At 38.7% G+C, this 21,913-nt stretch overlaps 1 protein-coding gene across 1 annotated transcript in view; it reads left to right on the top strand.

Annotated features, from left to right (window-relative positions):
- LOC126816270 (speract receptor) overlaps positions 1 to 20,958 on the top strand; it is a 58,691-nt gene extending 37,733 nt beyond the window's left edge. Inside the window, exons 2-4 of the mRNA XM_050542564.2 lie at positions 8,947 to 9,769; positions 13,711 to 16,297; positions 18,061 to 20,958. Coding sequence (XP_050398521.1) covers positions 9,459 to 9,769; positions 13,711 to 16,297; positions 18,061 to 18,381 — 3,219 coding nt within the window. The 5' untranslated portion in view covers positions 8,947 to 9,458 and the 3' untranslated portion in view covers positions 18,382 to 20,958. The remainder of the gene's footprint in view (positions 1 to 8,946; positions 9,770 to 13,710; positions 16,298 to 18,060) is intronic.
- The last annotated feature ends 955 nt before the right edge of the window (positions 20,959 to 21,913 follow it).

Here is a 21,913-nt window from a genome sequence, read left to right on the forward strand (position 1 = left end):
TGCGAAACTGGAAGAGTTTGTCAAGTTCGGTTTCTTTATTATTTTTTGAAAAAATGTGGCGTCGCTTTGTTCTATAAAACCGTATGTCATTACTTAAAATGACCAGACTTTTTTTATTTGGGTAAAAAATAAAAGTGTTTATTTAATAAGACCGGTGTGGTTTCTCGTCCCATCCGAACGACTATACGTGGTGCCTTACCAGGCCCTCCAGCAGTCTAGGGTTGGGTCAATATGCGACATTTTCGAAAAATGAAAATCGCTCGGGTGTTTCTATGGCGAAATTGACCGAATAACACGAATCCGGAAGAATTTTGCCCGAAAAAGTGCTCTTTAGATTGGTGCAGGGCCATTTTTCAAAATGGTGGCCAGAATGGCGTCAAAATCGATATTCTTTGCATATACTGTACATAATCACTTCTAATATCCACCGTAGGGTTTCTTTTATATGGTTTTGGGGGTCAGAGAATTCATATCTGCATCAACAATTCATCTCAGAAAATCCAATATGGCGGAAATCAAATACGGCGTCCAAAATGGCGCCAAAATCAACAATTCTCACCTAAGCGGTGCGAAAACACCCCCGTTATCCACTGTATGGCGTCTTTTCTGCGATTTTCGGGGTCAGCAAACGCAAGTTCCGATATGAAAACACTTTGGAAAAATCCAATATGGCGGAAATCCAAGATGGCGACCAAAGTTGTGCCCGAAACTCCTATATTCCGAACGCGCAGAGCGTAATCGCATGCCGTGGTCGATGTATGGTGTCCCTAATAGGGTTTTTGGGGTCGGCGAGTCCGAATCTGCAATTATTGGACATGTCTGGTGATCCAATATGCCAGAAATTCAGAATGACGGGGGAAATCCCACGGAACACAAGCAAAATCACCCGTCGAGATAAATGAAATCTCCAGTAATCTAAAAAGAAGTATTTTCTAGGAAGTACTGAGAAGAGCATTCTGTTTGAATCATTATATATCTCGAACCTGATTCATTTTTATTACGATTTTCGATCAATCCAATAATATATCATTTATAATTAAGTACTGCAATTATTATTGCAGATATGAATTCTCTGACCCCCAAAACCATATAAAAGACACCCTACAGTGGATATTAGAAGTGATTATGTACAGTATATGCAAAGAATATCGATTTTGACGCCATTCTGGCCGCCATTTTGAAAATGGCCCTGCACCAATCTAAAGAGCACTTTTTCGGGCAAAATTCTTCCGGATTCGTGTTATTCGGTCAATTTCGCCATAGAAACACCTGGGCGATTTTCATTTTTCGAAAATGTTGCATATTGGCCAAACCCTGACACCACTACACCACTGACAAGTGGAAAACTCGCTTGCAAATCCTGCTGAACTTTCAAGGAATTTAATTACAACAGATAGAGCCAGTTTTGCGATATAGGCGATTTGGTGTCGACAGTTTAAAGGAGGTAAATCGCTAGCATTTGAGACCTAGAAATTGACAAAAGTGAGTCGCAACGCATATAATACTGTTATATGAATGTATATAAACTGATTTACATTCAATGGTTTCCGTTTTTACTCCAATTTCAAATCAGTTATGTTCGGCGAAATAAGCCAGCAGTCTCAAGCGAGTGCAAATTTCTAGCGTCTGGTTATTCCAGTCTACATACGCCGTTTGATTTGGTGCAATGTGTCTAGCCTCGTCTCCCGAGTCTCTTGATACATCTGGGGCTGAAGCGCATTATGGTACACGATTCGTGAACCAATGGTAAAATGTTTATTTTGTCTTAAATATTGGATATCAAAAGCCCATCTTTTTCCGGTAAGATCACAACATGAATGTTGATTTAATTTGACAAATAATTCGTGTTTTCAATGTTGAAGGTTTTGGATGATATTGAGTTAGAGACTTAGCTACTTTAGCCACAAAACGAAACTAATAATAGTATACAAATTGACTTGGGGATCACGGTGGCTCACTAGCCTGGGGGTCGGGTGTTCGACCTCTGCATTGGCCGAGAAAGTTCATCCAGATTTTCCGGCGTGGTTTCCCCCTTGTCAGTGATGCAGGAAGGATGGGAAGAAAAACCGAGGTCCCGTGTACACATTGGCGTGCACGAAAAAGATCCCTTGACAGTTGGAATTCGATAAAAGAGTAGGCCGTAGTGCCGCTGTCTGGGCAAAATTTCCCTCACAGCACACGTATGCCCGTCTTCATTAGCCCAGTTCGGAGCAGAACAGTAGGACTTTAAACCCCATTTCATTTCATTTCATTTCACAAATTGATCGAAATAACACACCAGATTAACACGGTTTAATAGTTTGTTTTGAATAGAATGAGATTTAATGCCTTTAAAAAGGCAGTATGTAAGAACTAAATCTGACTATTGCAGGTCTTTCTGTACACCTGAAATATTATATAAATCATTAATTAGACATTCATTAACTCTTCATGCCATCGGATGACTGCGATATACGTAGATTTAAATACATTTTGTGGTCGATGCGGTTACCGTAAAAATGGAAAATGGGGACTTTGTTTATTATCGTAACAAGATAGTAATGACAATCGATGCTAGACTATAATTGTATCACCGATATCTAGGCTCAGAGTGAAGCATATTCTCTTTTTATTATCTATTTTTTTTAATTATGATAGCGACAACTGCCAGCTCTTTATCTAATCTTACCTTATGCCGCTTTAATATTTTTATTTGTAAACCTTATATAACGCACGGATATATGTCAATGAATCTGATATAACTGTTTTAAATCAGGATGTGAATGTTATTTCTATAATGTAGAACTATCATTAACTTATAAATAACTTAGAAATATATACAATTAAACCAAATTATCCATTTCAGTAATGAATACATGTCAGTAGTAGATATTCAGAGATTTATTTTAATAATGGGTTCCTTTATACGTGTAGTAGATAATTATATCACAACAGATTACAGCTTCCAGTGAGGTTCCTGGAAAACAGGTTAACAATTTTACCCTATGTCTATACCTTTGATGGACGAGGGGCTTAATCATTAGACAGTTTCGTCCTTTTCACCTAGCGTGAACGTTTCTTTCTATTGACAATTTATGTTTTTAGGGGTAAAGGAGGCAGGTACTAAAAAGTATAACTAAGAAATAGTTTGAAAAGTTAGTGCGAATGACATGGGAACGCCCTGAAATGATAATAAATTTCATTCTATAAAACATTTGAAAATACAAATAATTTCACGCCACTAAGGCTTCCCTATTTCCACCAGGTCTTTCAAAGCTGAATACCGCCAAGGTACAACCCGAAGCCACCAAGGCTATTGGCTACCTAATCCAAAATCAATAAGCCACCAAGGCTATTGGCTACCTAACCCAAAATCAATATGCCACCAAGGCCATTGGCTACCTAAGCCAAAATCAATATGCCACCAAGGCCATTGGCTACCTAAGCCAAAATCAATATGCCACCAAGGCCATTGGCTACCTGAGCCAAAATCAATATGCCACCAAGGCTATTGGCTACCTAAGCCAAAATCAATATACCACCAAGGTATCTTCAAATAAAAATAAAATTACCGTTTAATGAAACAAGAACACGTCTGTTCACCTAGCTGTCTTAATGAAGAATAAATTGAATGCATCATACTACGTCATCATCGGAATTGTCACATGAGGATCTCGGTAAATGTTTAATATTTATCAGAATCCACTTGAGTATAATTCTTTCGATTGCATTGTAGTATTTATCTCACCCGCAAATAGGAAAAGAAAATATCCAGGACTGAAATTAGCTGTTTAAATTATTTTCATAGAGCCCCATCCCCACCCCCACCCCTTCACACACACTTACATATCTACACACATTTCGTGTTATTACATTCAATCGATTTTATTCTGCTCCTGTATAGATTTTAACGCCTTGCTAAAACAGAACAACAAGCTTTATCAACTCGGCGGGTGCTTCTATCGCTCTATAAAATACAACAATGAAATCTCCATATACAGTGTTACAATGTCATCAATATCGCGAAGGTCGTCGTCGGGTCTTGGTGACTCGGGAGCAGATCTTGTTAAAGGAGTATCAACTCGACCTCTTCCCGACGAGTGACCGTGACAGTCCAGGTCGAGCGTGGATCGCGTTACGAAAGCAAGATCTGTTCCGAGTCTAACGAGAAGCGTGCCGGGGTCGTGTACACCGTGTTGAGGTCGTGTTCAGGTCGAGTTGGATCGTAAGATAAGCGTATCATTCGCTGGTACATGTCAACTCGATCTACATCCGACCTCAACACGACATGAACACGACCCCAATACGATCAACGCGACCTAGATACGACCAACTCGCTCCCGTCCAGATCCAACAAGACCTTGATAAGACCTACTCGACCTAATCACAACCCCAACACGACAAAATCACTTCTGTCCAGATACTGTACAGATCCTGTCCAGATCGATCACGACCTCTGCAGAATAGTATGAAATGATAAGAAATAGGCGTGTAGTTTCATATCCTGCATATAGTGCTATATGCACGGACCAGATTTAAAACGTTTGGTGATCCAATTTCGAGCAGGTCGCGTATAATCGCATTACAAATTTGATGAACTAGCTTTCACTAGTCTCCAGAACCGACAGGCTAGGTATCTGCACGACGTCGATATGACCAAAGAAGACCTCAGCACGCCCTCAATACGATGAAGGCGATGCAATCAGACGTTAACACGACCGAAAGCGACCCCAATGCGATGCAAAAAGACCACTCCAACGCTCCCAACGCGACCCAAGCACGACCTTGACCATCACGGTCACTCGTCGGAAAGAGATCGATTAAATGTCTTTTCAACAAGATCTGCCCCCCCCCCCCGATTCATAAGACCTGGCGGCGACCTTAGCGATCAAGGCTTCTCCAGCTTTACAACGCGACTCAAAATAATCTTAAACGCGTTAGGTCGTGCTTTGGTCTGACGGGGGCTTAAGTATTATCTAATAAAAAGTTCAACATTACTTCCTTATATATAGTAGTAAAACAACACTATTTACAATATACTTTTACGCACATTTTATGGTACGTCGTACATAACCAGCATTCTGAGAGTATTGCTAACACAATTAATGTCCACTACCGGGTCCACCATAACTGTTTCTATTGTCGTTAAAGATGGGTTCCCAGAAAAGTATTTATCGGGTGGTTATTTCCAATAAAAGTATGGCAATTTTGATATATATGGAAAGTAGAGATATCCAATCTTACTAGAAAAATACTGGATTCACCGAAAAACACTCATGGAGCGTATACAGGACAAAAATGTAAGGGTTCCCCTAATCAACAGCCCGACGATTAGGAACTTCTGCACGCGTGATGTCAAAGGTCACAAGCGAACATTGAGCGTTTGATGTACAAGTTGATAAACTTTATGAAGAGTTAGACGTACAATACTTTCTCAGATAAAAATGACGGACAAAGACGCGGGGTAGTGGATAATCCGAGAATTTAATTAGGATTCGATATTTGTAATAAATAGTAAGCGATTAAAGACAACATCGTCTTATGTATGCAATGAATTCTCCTCTGACACCAAAGACGTGACGTAAACATGACCTGGTTTGATCGAATTTTAATAGCAGGGCATTCCTTCGCAATTACAATGTTTGAGAAGGATTTGAAGCATAATTATGACAAATTAATTAGTTTGAATATGTTTTTAGTCCATATATACCATTAAATCACCCAGTTTGTACGCGGGGACCCATCTTTAAATTAAAATAGCATAACATAGAATATAAAGTTTAAATATTCACCTTCTGACACGTTGTCCCTTTAACCTAATTACGTATTCTCTCAGTGTTTCTGAATGATATACTTACAATCAAGAGGCAATCTGTACAATAAAACAATAAACATAATAGCTAAAGTCCTGTGCACACTCAAGATTATTTGTCTCAAACAATCCAATTTTTTATCGGCTACAAATTGAATTGAAAGAGGCTTAACATAATTAATATTATTCAATAAACAGAGATTGAGCAACAGGCAAAAAACTGGTGATCACTCATAAACATTGAGGTACAACCCGATCTTGTCACCCGTTACCTACATGAACACCTGACCTACAATGACATGTCGTGCAGTATTGTTACATGGCAACGTTAAGCGTTCACTCAATTCAAATATTCCTGGTGTGTGTGTACCATGCTCCTCCGCAATTTACCACTGATGAGCGGGTGTCAATCTGCTAATTCATTGATTTAATTCGGAAAATCGCCAACCCTATTCCATCAACGACTAAATTTCATATCGTGGGGGGGGGGGGGGGAAACTTTAAAATTGGGTAGAAAAATAGCAACCATGGCTACAGTTGACAAGACAATCTCTATATATTAAGACTCTGGTGTGAACATGCCTTAACAGTGCACAAAGTACCAAACCTAAATGAAAAGTATTAACTGCATGAACCTATCACAACAAAACAGATCCAAAACCCTTGGGATACATAACCGAATTTGTTTTCAGTTAAGTTTCAGATGAAGAATAAAGCAATGATTACTCGATCTGCAGAATAGTTAATGGTATAGTTTAAAAAATGTTACAAAAAAACATTTTATTATACCAGAGGGAGCGTTTCGGGCGAAAAACAGATAAATTCTAGATGTTTTGTTAGGGTTACATACAATCGCTTTCAAATGCATCGCTTTCAAATGCAGAGTTTGGCCGTTTGAGGATGGAAAAGGAACATTTAGTGTAAAATGACACGGGCGTTAAAGAAAAGAGCAATGATTATTAGACAATCAGCCAGGCTGTCGAAATCGCCGCAAGGTGTGTAAGCGCACACGCAATTTGCCGACGACGGTTCCTAGATTTCGGTCCCATGTCCACGTTTCGTCGAATCGGTGACCCCCCAATTTATAAGATCACGTGATATTTTAATATCCGTTAACTGTTACAATACATAATTGCTCCGCATACAGAGCGATTGTATACAATTTCAAAGCGACTAACAGTTCTTTATTGGTATAGTTAATCTCTTAATGTTCCGGAAGGGGGGGGGGGGCTGGCGGATAGAAGGTTTTCGATCCCGTGTCCATATTTTCGCCAAAATCGGGGTCGCAACTTTGTAAGATCTTACGATAGTTTAACTTGCGCTGTCTGTTCAAACACATACAAATTTCAGAGCGACGAGCAGTTGTTTATTGGTTCGGCTAGGGGGTGCTCATTGACAGAATTGCAATTGAGTGACGCGGAATTCAGTCCTGTCACAGTTCTATCAGTCCCAACAACAGAGGTGGTGTCAGTAGAACACAACGAATTTGTTTCAGCTGTCATGGTTAGTTGCAATTTTTTCCCATGCAGTCGGCGCATTTTGGGGTTTGACAGAATCCAATTCCGCAACGTTCATTCGAGCACCCACTTTGTCTCTAACTTTTACGAGGGTGGACGGACAGGCGGTTTTTACATAATCTACTCTACGGCTTTTCTCTGATCCAAAGAACCATTCGTTGAAAGTTTCCGTCGACTTCGGAATAAGAAAATGATTATTATCAACGATCAGTTAAGGCTGATGTTATATGCTTGGCTGAAAAATGTTGTACAGTTAATCCTTTTCCAGTTAACCAAATTGTTAGGAGAGATCAAATTTGTTGAATTGCAAGCTCGTTTGGCTCAGCATGGTGTTTTCAAGAGTCAGTGTTTTTCAAACCCATTAAGGATCTGTGTAGATATTTTGGGGGCCAAAATTTAAAAAAGTACCCACACACTTTAACACGCATTATGCAAGAGCTAAAACTGCCCACTGCATGTCTTTCTTTAGGCCTTAAATGGCATATAAATGATTAATTAGACATCAATTAATTTACCAAGCCGGTAATCAACTCTCGATGCCATCGGATGGCTCCTATATTCAGAGGCGTAGCCGTGAAATATATATTGGGGGGGGGGGGTCCGCAACCCTAACCCCTAACCCTAACCCATTTTTTAAAGCCCGTAAAAAATATAAACAAACACCATGTGGCCATGCTGTCTACCAAGACACCGCGTGGAAAAACATTATGGTTACGTTGCTGGCTGAGCGGGCGATAAATATTTGGTTTAGGCGGTTATGTTTTTGGGTACCTACATGCGATTCACATGATAAGTGGCAGAAAAAAATTAACAAAATATTACTGACAGGCTATAACTAGATACAATTTTATGGAACACAGGTACTTTTCACTTCACACATGTTTCCAGGATGATTATCTCTGTGTTTTATTTTAGCAGGATAAACCATATTGGGATATGTACAGGTTTTATACAGATAGAATCTTAACTAATCCTAATAATTGTTGTAAATAAATAGGAGTTTGGGCCTACTATGTAATTTTTTTATTTTTTTTTTGGGGGGGGGGGGTCCAAGTATATTCAGACCCCTCCCCCCCGAAAAACAATTGGGGGGGGGGTGGACCCCCCCCCCCCGGACCCCCATGTGTGACGCCCATGCCGATATTAGGTAGATTTAAATATGTTTTGCTGTTGATGATTTACCGAGACTTTGTTTATTATCGTAACAATGGTAGCAATGGTGATTTACCGTATAAATGGATAATCGAGACTCTCTTTATGATCGTAACAACGGCAACCATGACAACCGAAAATACACAATTATTGTATCACGAGAACGGTCAGCTCTTTATCTAATCTTACCTGATGCCCCTTTAATGTTTTGGTGGGGTTTTTTTTAAACATGGTTTCGACAAAATCCACAAAATTTGCACGTGTGTTTTCAATGGAACTTAATTTATTATTAATAATAATTAAATAGCCGGAAGTTAGTCTAATTGTTGTTCAATAATCTTGTTTAACCGTTTCCAGGCAGTTCCGTGACTATTTTATTTAATTGTCAGATTATGGCACTTAATATACGTTTTTCTCATTAATTTACCGTGCTTTTCTTTCTAAATTGTGAATTAATCCATTTTCTTGTTCATTATTTGATTTCAGATTGACGCAACATGACTGTTATCACCTTCTGGGTCTATAATATGTTGCGGATCAATATGACGAGATATATCATTCACAGGCTGTGTCTGTCATACTGGAAAACGTGTACAGTAAAAAGGGGTGAACTATTGAACATCATAAGTGATTGACGTTAACAAGAAACGAAGTGGTAACAGGAATTAGTGTCTTCCGAGAGACAGTTAGTGAGCTATCGCAGACATTCTCATACTCTCGGATGTGTTTTATGAATTTGATTTTTTAATGGATAAAAGAAAAGCTACAGATGAATTTAAATCTCTTTGGGCATAAAAGATTGCCCGACAGAGCAGATATTATGGGAGTTGTGAAAAAAATGGGGTATTGTCGAAAAGAATGTAATTAAATCGAGAAATCGAATTTGGTAGAAAATAAATTGACAAACTCGTTGACAAGTCCTCTGGAATTTGAAGGATGTAACATTTACCATTCAAACGAAATTTGAACTAAATAAACAGCGGAGATTACTTTAGAAAATGGAAAGTGGCGTATTTGTCAGTATCTATATTGCACTTTATCTTTCAAGTGCGGTACGTGCTGAAATTCAGTTAAGAGGTGCCGGTGCTAGTTTCCCCGACCCGGTTTACAAAAGTTGGATTCCGTCATATAAAGCATACAGACAACAACATATCTCACTGAACCTGAATTATGACCCTGTGGGAAGTGGTACGGGTAAAAAGAGAATTATTGCAAATGTGGATATAGAGTATGCTGGAAGTGATTCCCGACTGTCGGCATCTGATTCACAACAAGATCCGGATCTGGTTATGTTTCCTACAATGGCTGGGTAAGTAACTGTTAATTTGATAATATTAGTCTCTTTCCCATATGCGCGTCAACCCATCCCTTCCTACGGCCCTTTATGTACAATCTATTGTCTACTCTGATGGTATCAGATAGCGCTAGTCTTCGGATATTTCGGGTTGTGTTGTATAGAGAGAGTATACAACCATTCAACTCTAACTGGGTCTTTGGAAGTGGGAGAAAGACTGGAGAAACCAATCGGGATTATTCTGGTGACTCCACTCACTGTCACGTACAACCAGGAGATTGAACTGAGTAAGCCTTAGGTATGATTTACAGCGCATGATATACCCCAGTGACGGATCATGAGGTCGTCGGGCCCCAGTAACAAGATGACAATATTGGGCAACTAACAAGACCGCTGTCTGTCAACCATAAATAATATTTCGGGTTTCGGGTTATGGAAACATTTCTGATCAACTTCCCGCTGCCAACCCACCCAGCGTAGAATCGATAATGCCAATTGGTGTCCCCCAACGTAAAAATTTAATTACTCAGCGAAAAAAGGCCACTATGTTTCACGATTTTTTGGAAAATGGGTCTTCATTATTTTTGTCTACAAAATATTTTTTTTTTCTTTGTCACCAAATCGCCGGGCCCCTAGGCATTTGCATCTATTACCCTCGCCATGATCCGTCACTGTGTACCCACTTATTTAAAGTCTGAGAATTCCCCATATAATTCACCAAACTAAACATAGCTGCTTTCACCAAGGGCTTTTACAAACAATCTGCGTTATAAAAGCGTGCATTTTAAAATATATTTTTTGAACCCAAACGGTTTGCCAGTGATGGATTCGGCTATTTTCTGGCCAATGATGAGGATAGAGATGAGAGAGATAAATGGGGTTTAACGTCCACTCGATACAAACTAGGTCAGTTCAGGGCCAACGGATGGTTCAATTTTATTTCAATAATTCGCGTCGGGGACTTTAGCTATGGAAGGAAACCGGAGCACCCGGAGAAAACCAACGAAACTGGACAAGGGATCCTACTTAACTTGTCACGTACAGGCAGGGAATCGAAACCACGTCACTTAGACCATTCGCCCCCACCCAATCCCCGGGGATAAAGAAATAACTCTGGGTTCTGTAAGCATGGACCCTTGGGATGGGACTAGAAAGGTTACTTTAGAGTTAGAGAAGCAGTACCGAATTTAGATGAAGAGAGGCACTCGGCTTTTCCACGCATGAGGCCCATTCCACTCCCCCACCCCTATCACTAATAAAGAAGATAAACGTATGTTTTCAATACAATTGAAGATAGCACAGGATGGCGAAGGTTCAAGACTATACAGCGCGATTAAGAAAGGCTTATGACAGTGTGAAAAATATAATGTGGACAATGTAGAGAGAGACGGAAGTCCGAATTGTGTATGGGATAGAGAAAGAAGAAATCTCAGTTCTTCAAGTTCGGTTATGCCCGGTTACTTCATTTATCACAAACCGTGATAGAAAAGGTTCTTGAAACTCGATTAATCGTCGCGGGGATGACAATGATGTTTATCTAGCTCATCCTTAGTATGGAACGAAAATTCGAGGACGCTTGGACATAATGATGGATGAATACATACATGTATTGATTAACCAAAACCTACAAATAACTGAAACTTTAGTGGACTATACATATTGAAACAGGACCCTTAATGAGTGCCATCTTAAGCGTGCTTAACAACCAAATATGTATTTTGAAAAATATTTTTTAAATCCCAAACAATTCACTGGCGGGTTTGTTGACAACCCCCGGGCTTGACATATAAGTTATATTGATTGACAGAATTCAAGATGTTTATTTGCCTTCTAGTTGCTGATCTAACATTCGACTAGCATAGTCTTTAATAGTCGCACATTATTTATAAGGCATGCCGTAGGCAAGTAACAACACACTTGATAAAACAGTCTTACCTGTAGACTCGCCATATTGTTTCTAGAGTAAACACGGTGTAGTAATTAACATGGAGGTACCAGAAGCACGAAATGTTATAGTGGATCCATAACCATGTGAATTCATCAGATGTACGATCAGTGACATCATGTTATTTTTTCTTATTTAAATGTATAAAAAATATAAGTGCTGAAATCTGACAAGAAGCGTGATTTACAATGTTTTTTGGGACAGGGGCAATACCTCACTCAGTATAGAGTTGATGTGCGACTAGCCAAGCGATCCCAGCATATTCCCAAGACCCGGTCCTGCAGTGCGCTCGATAGGGTTCCTTCTTAGCCCCCCCCCCACCACGTCTTCAGTTGCCCAGTCGGTACAGAATAGTAGGACGTTAAACCCCATTTCTTTTTTTTCCTAGCCGAACAATCACACATATCGAAATTGCGAACGGATCGAATATTTTCACGGCAAGATAACGGAATCAATATTGATCGAAATGGACCAATATTGAATTCCATTTCGTGTTTTTAATTTCGAATATTATAGACAATATACAGAGAACCAAATTAAAGGCTAAAATTTCTAGGGTGATCACCAATACATGACAGTGGCTGTCCGCTTAGAACCGGACGACAAGAACTATTTTTTTTTATCCAGGTTTGCGCGTCTTTGTTTAGTTCTATTAACTTGTCTTACTTGTGTACCAAAGTCTGCAATCTACCCCCCCCCCCCCGGATGAAGAACCTCTACATAAAGTCGACAATAAGAATATCCTATCTACCTGAAATTGGTTCAAATATAGAAATTTAAAACTGACATTTATCGACTTTATGGATATGGAAAATAAAAACAAAATAATTAATTGATGAGGATCCGTGTACATGAGAAAACAAACAAAATCATTGTTAAGAGCTTTTATACGTTAAATTATAAATTGTTTATGTACACTCATTGTGTATTATATTTTTTGTATATGTAATATATCATAATATTAATTCATGCAGTTGATTCATTCAATGAATTCAAACTATAGAATATTAATAAAGAAACCCAGCTGCGCTTAGAAACACTATGACATTCATTTGATTGTATTAGTTTCTAGGCTTTTAAAATGTCAATTGTATGGCTTAATAATAAATCCGTTCCTAATGTTTTGATAAAAAAAATAATAAGAACATAGTTACAATAAATCAGAATGGCAACTAAATCAATTTAGACCACGATTTTATTAAATAAATAATGGTGGAGTTTAATAGTGATCGAGAGTTTAATTAGTAGCATTGGACCCTCTCTGTTTTATCCTGTATAAGTCATGGGAACTACTCTAAATAGAACTTGTAGCGGATGTTCTATAACTGCGCTGTGCATGACATCGGTTATTACAGGTAGATGGAACGATAGTTTGTCCGAGTGATATAACGCGTCTGTACATCATCAGGCTTGTCACACGTTCAATCTGTGTGTATTTGTAAATTGGAGAACGGTTGCCTGCCCACCCTCGTCAGGTTTATCTTAGTACTCAGATGTCCCTTAAACATACATTATGCAAGAGCTAAATCTGTCTATTGCAGATCTTTCTTAAGGCCTGAAATGTTATCTAAATTTTTAATTAGACATTAATTAACCTATCCAGATCATAATCAACTCTAGATGGCATCGCTAGCCTGCGATCTGTAGTGGATTTATGAGACCATTTACTGCATAACTTTCCTTCACGATTTAACGATTAAATGGATAATCGAGACTATGCTGTTTATTGTACTGACTTTAGTGATGATAATCACGGCTAGCCTGAAATTTCAACGCTTAGTTCTCGGTTCATAGTGGATCAATTTGAATGAAATTTTCAGCAAATTACTTTTACATCATCTAGTTTTTAACTATTATAGTGAGAACTGCCAACTCGTTATCGAATCTCCCATAATGTATCTTTAAGGTCTATTATATAGACCCCTGGGTACAAGAGAATAATATAAATTGTTGAATCAAATGTGAATTTGTTTTTCAATTATTTTCTTAATTGTTTTTGTTTTAATTTCAGAGCTGTGGTGATTGCGTACAATGTTCCTGGTTGCAGTCCACGGTTAAATCTGACAAGATATCAAATAGTTGGAATCTTTAATGGTACCGTTAGAAACTGGAACGATACAAGTTTTATAGATAAAAACCCCAATTGTGTGATGCCTAATGCAACAATCAAGGTGATAGCAAGGGCAGATAAGTCAGGCACAACGGAAATATTCACAGAAGGTTTGGCTGCCTTTAGTGAAGCATGGAATAATACCTACGGCACTTTTGCAGAGGGTATTGATACGGCAACTGATCTACCCGAGAAATGGAAGGCAGATGCTATTTTTATGTATGGCAATAAAAATGGCGGCATGTCCGGTCTTATATCGTCTATTAAATATTCTGTTGGTTATTTATCCGTGGCAGAAGCGGATGCTCAGAAAATTAAATACGCCGTGGTTGAGAATAGACGGGGAAAATATGTATCTCCAACAAGCAGTGCTGTACAAGGCGCCATGGATTATGCAGCGGAAGTGACGCATACGCTTATGACTAGCTTAGCGGATGGTGATAATGACGACGCTTATCCTATGGCCGGATACACTTATTTCATAGTACATTTGACCACTATGGATAGCTGTGAATCTGCTCGGGAACTCGTGCGTTATATTGAATGGTTTAATACGGAAAAAATGGCTCGAAAAACTTGTGAGGATAGTAAAATGGCACCCTTATCCCAAAAGATAATTGATCGCGTCACAGATCAAGTTTTAAAGAAAATGACGTGTCATGGTCAAAATGTTTGGGCCTTGATGGAAGCCAACAAACAGGATGAAATTGAAGTTGATAATACGTGGATTATCCCCGTGGCTGTATGTGTGCCTTTGTTTCTTATTCTCATATTTGGCCTTTTAGGATACATTCTACTTCAGAAATACAGATTAAATAAAATGATTGATAATAATGAATGGGACATTCCTATTGAAGATATCGTGTTTTATTTCGACGACAAAGCCACCTCTAGTGGAAAATCTAAACTACTTGGCATGAGGTCCATAAAATCTTTAAAATCCATTGAAGACATCCCAGAAGGGTCTGAAATTTTGTTTCAGATACTTCAATGGCCGGGGAAGCTACACGGGAACACGATTGGAATTCGGTTGCTGGAGGTCAAGGAATTAAAAATGATTAATAGAGCTATGAAGAGAGACATGTTGTGGCTGCGTGACAAGGTGATGCATGTGAACGTGGTCAGGTTTTTTGGTTTAAGTGAGTTGGATGGCGAACGATATGTAATTGGGGAATATTGTGGTAAAGGTCCCATGACAGACATCCTTCAAGATGCTAAATATACCTTAAATAACGATTTTAAATTCTCATTGGCCTTTGATATAGCAATTGGTATGGCGTTTCTTCATGGGCTAGGTATTGTTCACGGTCATCTGACTTCAACCCATTGCTTTGTAGACTCTCGATGGACGGTTAAAATAGGGGACTGGGAATATATCAGACTCTTACAACATGTTAAAAGCAATAAGAACCCTTTCATTTACATCCATAAGGACGCTAATGATATCGGCAAACAAGAAGCAGCGTTTCGTGACTTTTGGGTAGCACCCGAAGTTCTCCGTTCTGACCTGGAGCTGCCTTGTGCGCCTAGTGGCGATGTATACAGTTTCGCAATCATTTTACAAGAAATATTCACGCGGGAGGATCCGTATGCGGAACACGCAGGTTTGATAATGCCGGATCAGGTTATCAAAGCCATCCTCAATAATAATCTAAGACCGCAACCATCTGATGATACGCCTATTAGAGTTAGACAAATCATGGAAATAGCGTGGTCCGAAACAGCCACGTCACGTCCAAGTTTTGAGCAAATGAACAAAATGATGCGGCAATGTCGGACGACAAGAAAGTCTGTCTTGGACAGTATGATGGAAGCCATGGAGGATTACACGACACATTTAGAGTCGCGAATTGAAGAAAGGACTTCGGAATTATTTGTGGCGAAATCTAACATTCAACATATGCTAAAAGATGCGATTCCGCCACATCTTGTGAATAAGTTGTCAAACGGTGAAACCATAGAAACGCGGATACATTCCATGTTAGGGGTGGTGCTAGTTGAGATTGTGAATATGAAAGACTTGGTGGAGACGTCATCCGCCCAGGATATAATAGTGTATCTTAATGATACCCACAGTGAACTGGAGAAGATCTTTAATCGTTACGACGCATATCGTACAAATTTACAAGGTGATACGTTCACCGTGACAGTTGGCTTAAACCACGAGATTAAAAACGATTTGAAACGTGCCGAAGAGATTCCCCATCTTTGTTTAGACTTACTAAATACCCAAAACAAAGTTCCTCACCCTTCTAATCTAGATAGACCATTTGAATTTAAAATAGCTGCTCATGCTGGTAGTGTAGTAACGGGGGTTTTGGGCACAGCAGCTCCTAAATTTGTGGCTTTAGGTGAGACCGTGGAGATGGTAAAACATGTGATAAAGTTATCTGAACCCCAAAAGTGCCTGATTACAAACACTGTTTATTCTCTGATTGAAAAAAGTTCAACTTTTGATGTAGAAGAAGCCAATAATATGTCTTTCCAGGTAAAGTTTATATATTGAAATATCATTCTGATATACGCCATTAAATTACTGCTGTAGGGGAGGGCAGCGGTCGCATGGAGAGGGAATGCTATATTTTCCCTGTTAAATAAAAACAATAAAGTTACGGTAAACAATTACTGAAATTAATACAGCCAACTTTCAATTATGCTTCTCGTGTCGTTATAAAGCCTGAACCAGAAATAGCTTCTTACATAAGCAAGACCGCCCAAAATATTTCAAAAAATGGACCTACGCATTAGAGATAGGCCGTACCAAAATTATGATGAAACTATTTCAAGTTTACATTTGTACAAATATCTTTGATACTCGTCTTATACGAGTTTCCTGGAAATTTCAGAAAAATCCAATAAAAACTGTAACCTCTATTGTCATTGGGTTATTTATAATCTTCTAGTCTGTGGGATAAACGACAGAAAAGGGTCAATTCAAATGAACTTCAGCACCCGTGCAATTAGGTGCTAAATTTTCAATCTTCTTCATCTTATGTTTTCAAACGGAATTGTATGATGGAATTGTAAAAGCCTTTTAACGATTATTTTAAGATTATTAAGTAATGCACCTGGCTAGACGAAACAATATAGACCACCTACATCCGGTCTTACAAACGAAATGTTAAAACAGCAGTTGATTAAAAGCATACTTTGTGTTTAGTTATTAATAATTGATGCATTTACAAATGTCTTGTTTCCTGCAAAGATTGGACTAGTCTTGAAAGTAGTGCAGCTTTTTACGTAGCATCTCTGTATTATACAGCCTTAAAAATATTAGTGCTCACACAAATATTCGAATATTAGCATTCGAATAGATTTTCAAAACTATTCGATCCGATTTTTGATATTCGTTATTTGATGGAATTGGAAACTAGTGGAATTTGATTAGTTGTTTGGCTACTAATATTAAGAAGTTAACAGCTATAAAAGAAATATATTGATTTTAAAGATCGCATTGTCAAGTAATCTGACAAGGGTCCAAAACAATCCAACACTGATCATTGAAATGGAATCGAATATTCGAATACTTGGAATTTTAGTTGTGGCTATTGAGATAAAATTAATATATGGTTATTAAATGTCGTGTCTCGGGGATGCGTTCTCTTTTATCAACCTAATCTGATTAAAACACAGATCCTATTTCGTTTCGTTTTTTATAGTTCAAAATTTCGTTTTACTTGTCTTTACTACCCTAGGATCTGGAAGGGTTGTTATCATTGGCGTGTTATGGGTGATGTGAGGGTTTAGCCAATGAAGCGGTCTGTTACAGCGAGCTTTTCGCGTTTGGTGTGGGTAATCCACTAGAAACATCAATGCTGATTAGTTGATCAAATGTCTGACATCATAGGGTCAAAAGTCGCTCGTATGACCTCTGACGCGACCTATCACTACAACCGGTCAGATCTTCATGTAGTGTAGGCCATTGAAAGTATAAAAAAACGAAAAGAAATATAGATCAGTATTTTAATCAGATTGATATCAACTGTGTTTTAAAAAATAAAAGTACACTAATTGTAGGGCGAGATTTTGATGAGTCTCGTGGGCACAGTTAAAACAAAAATATCTCTCATTGCGCCCCTTACCAACAGAATCTGACTTTTTAAAAATTATATAACCCTCCTGAAATGTTTAATTGGGGAAGCTCTTTCTCGTGTTAACTAATGTTTCTAAGGTGTCAATTGTTGTTGCTGTAGATTATAAATTATGTCTGTATACATTTTTAAAACATTGTTGATTTCATTTTCATTGCAGGATCAGATATTGGAAACTTTCTGGTTGACCGGAAGACATTGTACATTTGTTGATATTCAGTCGGATACCTCTACGGATTCTGGAATCGATGCCGACAAAAACCGACCGAATTCTAGAGATTCTGACAAATCTCAGGAGGATGCTATCGTTGTCATTGAATCCGCAAAACAATCGGTGGAACTAAAGAAAAATAGTAAATGGTTGAATAAAGCGGTACAGCCTGACAATTCAAAGCGAAAATATCCCGAAAAATCAAACTCTCTGCGTCCATCAAAGAATAATAGAATTTCTCCATTAATTGAGGAAACATCAGAACTCTGAGAATGGCTTCTCCCTGCTCCATTGCTACAGTTATTATTAACAGCATGCATGACAGATTGCGCATTTGTGGACCGTTTGTCACCGAATGCACCGTTCATGACCAGAATTAGCTGTACATGACCGCATCTTGACGAAGTTCGCTAGAAACCACGGGGTTGTTTAAGACGTTTGTTTTTTATACTCTGTCTACGTGAATTCAACACTGAAGGTGTGTTTGATTGCTGTGAATATAAGTCATGATTCTTTTCAGATTCAGAATCCATACCTTTTGTTCCTAAATTGGTTAAAATCCGAAGCCAGATAGGCCAATATCAATCTGTTAATCCACATGGTGATCTTAACTCGGCGGATTCAAATTAATGGCGGTCGTTCACATGTCGGTCCTCCGTGAAATCAAAATCAGCATGGCTCGTAAAAAAAAAAATGTCTAGTGAACTTAGATTTGGATTCTTCACAATCAAACACCCCACTAAGAAATCTCCTGTGTATTCTATCACCGCTTGGTGTCACGTTGACGAGAACTATGCTTGGATGCTTAAAGTCGAATGTGTTACAGTGACATAAAAGTATCCATAGCAATAACAACGCGAAACGTTTACACTTTTCGTGTGGCAAAAAGATTGTATATGTGGTTTCATTAACGATGCATTATGTAAGATTTAGATTAAGAGCTAGCCCCTCTTGCTATGATAGTTCAAAAATAGATAATGCAAACTGAATGTATTTAAAATTTCATTCAAATTACTTGTTATTAATGTTTGAAATTTTGACAAAAATGTGACATAGATTATTCATTATCTAACTACGGTACTTGTCATTCGAGACATGTTTAAATTAAATCATTAAATGGCGATCATGTTTTAATCCGTTTGAATCTCCGCCAACCGATAGTCTGGGGAGTTGATTATAGGCTTGCCATGTTAATAAATGCCTAAATAATAGTTTATATAACATTTGAAGCCAAGATATAGACCCGCAATAGGTCGGTTTAGCTCTTACATAATGCATCTTTAATCACTGCCATAATTTTTTGACTTTTCAAATCAATATCTGGGAATATCATGCATTGATGTAAATTAATACTTACTGTTAAATGTACAAACCCCCCACTTACAAACACATTAATCAATCGTAAAACATGGATCCAGGATTGTTATATTACTTTAGTGTCAGCCATTTTGATGGGTTATAGATTCTATGGAGGTATATATATTAATCAATATCGATGAAATATATTGTGCCTTTAGATATGAAGGTCTCCTCGTTTCCCTGTGGTGTCGGTAGAACTTGTTGCCTTTAAATCTCCTTCATAGAAATAACAACATAAAACAATAATTTTAATCTTTTAAAGGACGCGACCTACTTCGTTTGGGTCAGAAATAAAAGTGTCGATTTAACTGAATTTTATGTTTAGTGTTTTCCTTCGCGCATAAGCGAATATTGGGATATATAACTAAATTTGTTTTGAGCAGTTGATCGGGTGGGTCGAATAAGAAACTGAAATTAGTAAACAGACAGCTAGCATTATCACAATCTAATTTTGTTTCACCTGCTTACTGAAATTTCGTTTCGTCTTATATGGCCCAGTTATGTAAATGTGTGCGTTACCCTATTATTTAGATTTTAACGGCTCCTGCCAATCCGCTTAGCAGAAGGGGGGGGGGGGTATTTTTAACAGCATGATGTATCGCGCATAATGACTCTAGCAAGGTAAGCAAGGTCTTATTTTCTCACTAAAATGTTCCTTTACATTGTAGAGGCGTTCTCTTGCGACTGACACGCGACCGTTTAGCAAAAAGTTGCCAATTAAAATTGACTGGGCTGGGGTTCGAAAGTTTTTCGACAAGGATTCAACAGGGCGGTTCCCGAACGTACAGGGCGAGTGTAATGAGACCTACGTTCAGAGCTGAACTAGTGCAGGGGTGCGGTTCTACCAATAACAAAGGGTAAATGATCCCTTTTCTTTGAGGTTTTAATGGTCTATGATGTTTTTCGCCCCGCCCCGCCCCGCGTACAGTAATGCGCCTTTGTGGATAGATACACCCATCCCACACCCGCCTCATTACAAAACACACTGGAAGTATTTTTTGGTATAAATTTAGAGTTTCCCATTTGCAATACAAACTCGATTTCCGTGATGCCTTTCAAGCAATGTATAGTGTGGAACCTCCAATATCGGAGGACATTATTGTAGTTCAAGATATCGCCCCTCCCACCGCCCCGCCACAGATCGAGACTAGCCTGCCTACAAGCACACACTAGTACAAATGTATTCTGTACTTCTGATTAAATGCTAACCTAATTAATAAATGAAATGAACATTCCTGTTAATTGTTTTTTGTCATGTTGAAATGAACTTTAAACCTCGTCGATTAAGTTGATAGCTTTTGAAACGCACTCTTTCTTTGATAATTGCGTGACCAATTACAACTAGAGGTCAATACCAGATAAAAAGCAGCTATTGTATAAAAGAGAATCGCTGTAAACGAGATATTATCATGGATTAGTTGGGCGAAACTCAAGTTCCTGGTAAAACCAGAAACTAAGTTTTGTTTACGTACGCGTTGGGCTTTTGGACACTGGTACCAATCTTTAATTTATTGTAAAACAAATTGAATAAAGTTTTTTAAAATGAATAAGTCCAACTGTTTGATTTCCATAGCGAAATAACAAACAAACGGTTTCTTTATATAAGTAGTGTAATATATATACTATTCAAAAAAAGTAGGGGATATTTGATTTTGGGGGCATAATACTAAAATATGCAAATGACTACGAAAAAAGTCACTATAGAACCTAACAGAAGAAACATTTCCAGTTACATGTGACGCCCAAACGCACCAATAGCTACCGCATGGAATGCAGGTGATGCTTGGGATTATCATGGGGGTCCAACCCAAGATTTGCACGACTCTGACTTTGAATGTTACAGTCATTGTGGCATTGAATTCCAGGGTGGAAACATCAGTTTAATTGTTTTAGTGACCAGAAAACAAATTTTGATATGCGTCAGCTTACCCAAAATGAAAGGTTACGTGCCCTTGGCATGCTACAGATCGGCACAACACAGGCGGTTGTGGCGCGGACGATGAATGTTTCTCAGTCTGTCATAAGCAGGCTATGGTCCAGATACCGTGATACACAATCTGAACAGGACAGACCACGCTCAGGTCGACCAAGGGCGACAACTCAAGCCAAGGATCGATTTATCCGTACCTTGGCCTTGAGAAATCGTGTCATCACAGCAAATCAGATCAGCGCTCGTCTTCAAACAGACACTGGTGTGAGAGTGAGTGGCCAGACGATTCGGAATCGACTGCATAGGGGTCACCTTCGCGCCCGACGTCCTCGCGTGATCCCTTGTTTAAGAGATCATCACATTCAGGCAAGACGTCGTTGGTGTAGGGATCGTCAACACTGGGATAATCGACGCTGGAGCAATGTGATGTTTTCAGATGAGTCAAGGTTCACTGTTGTTTTTTTGGACAGACGTAGGAGGGTGTGGCGTCGTCGGAACGAGCGCTTCCAAGAC

The sequence above is a fragment of the Patella vulgata genome, chromosome 3 (genome assembly GCF_932274485.2).
Source record: "Patella vulgata chromosome 3, xgPatVulg1.2, whole genome shotgun sequence".
NCBI classification, from domain to species: Eukaryota; Metazoa; Mollusca; class Gastropoda; family Patellidae; genus Patella; species Patella vulgata.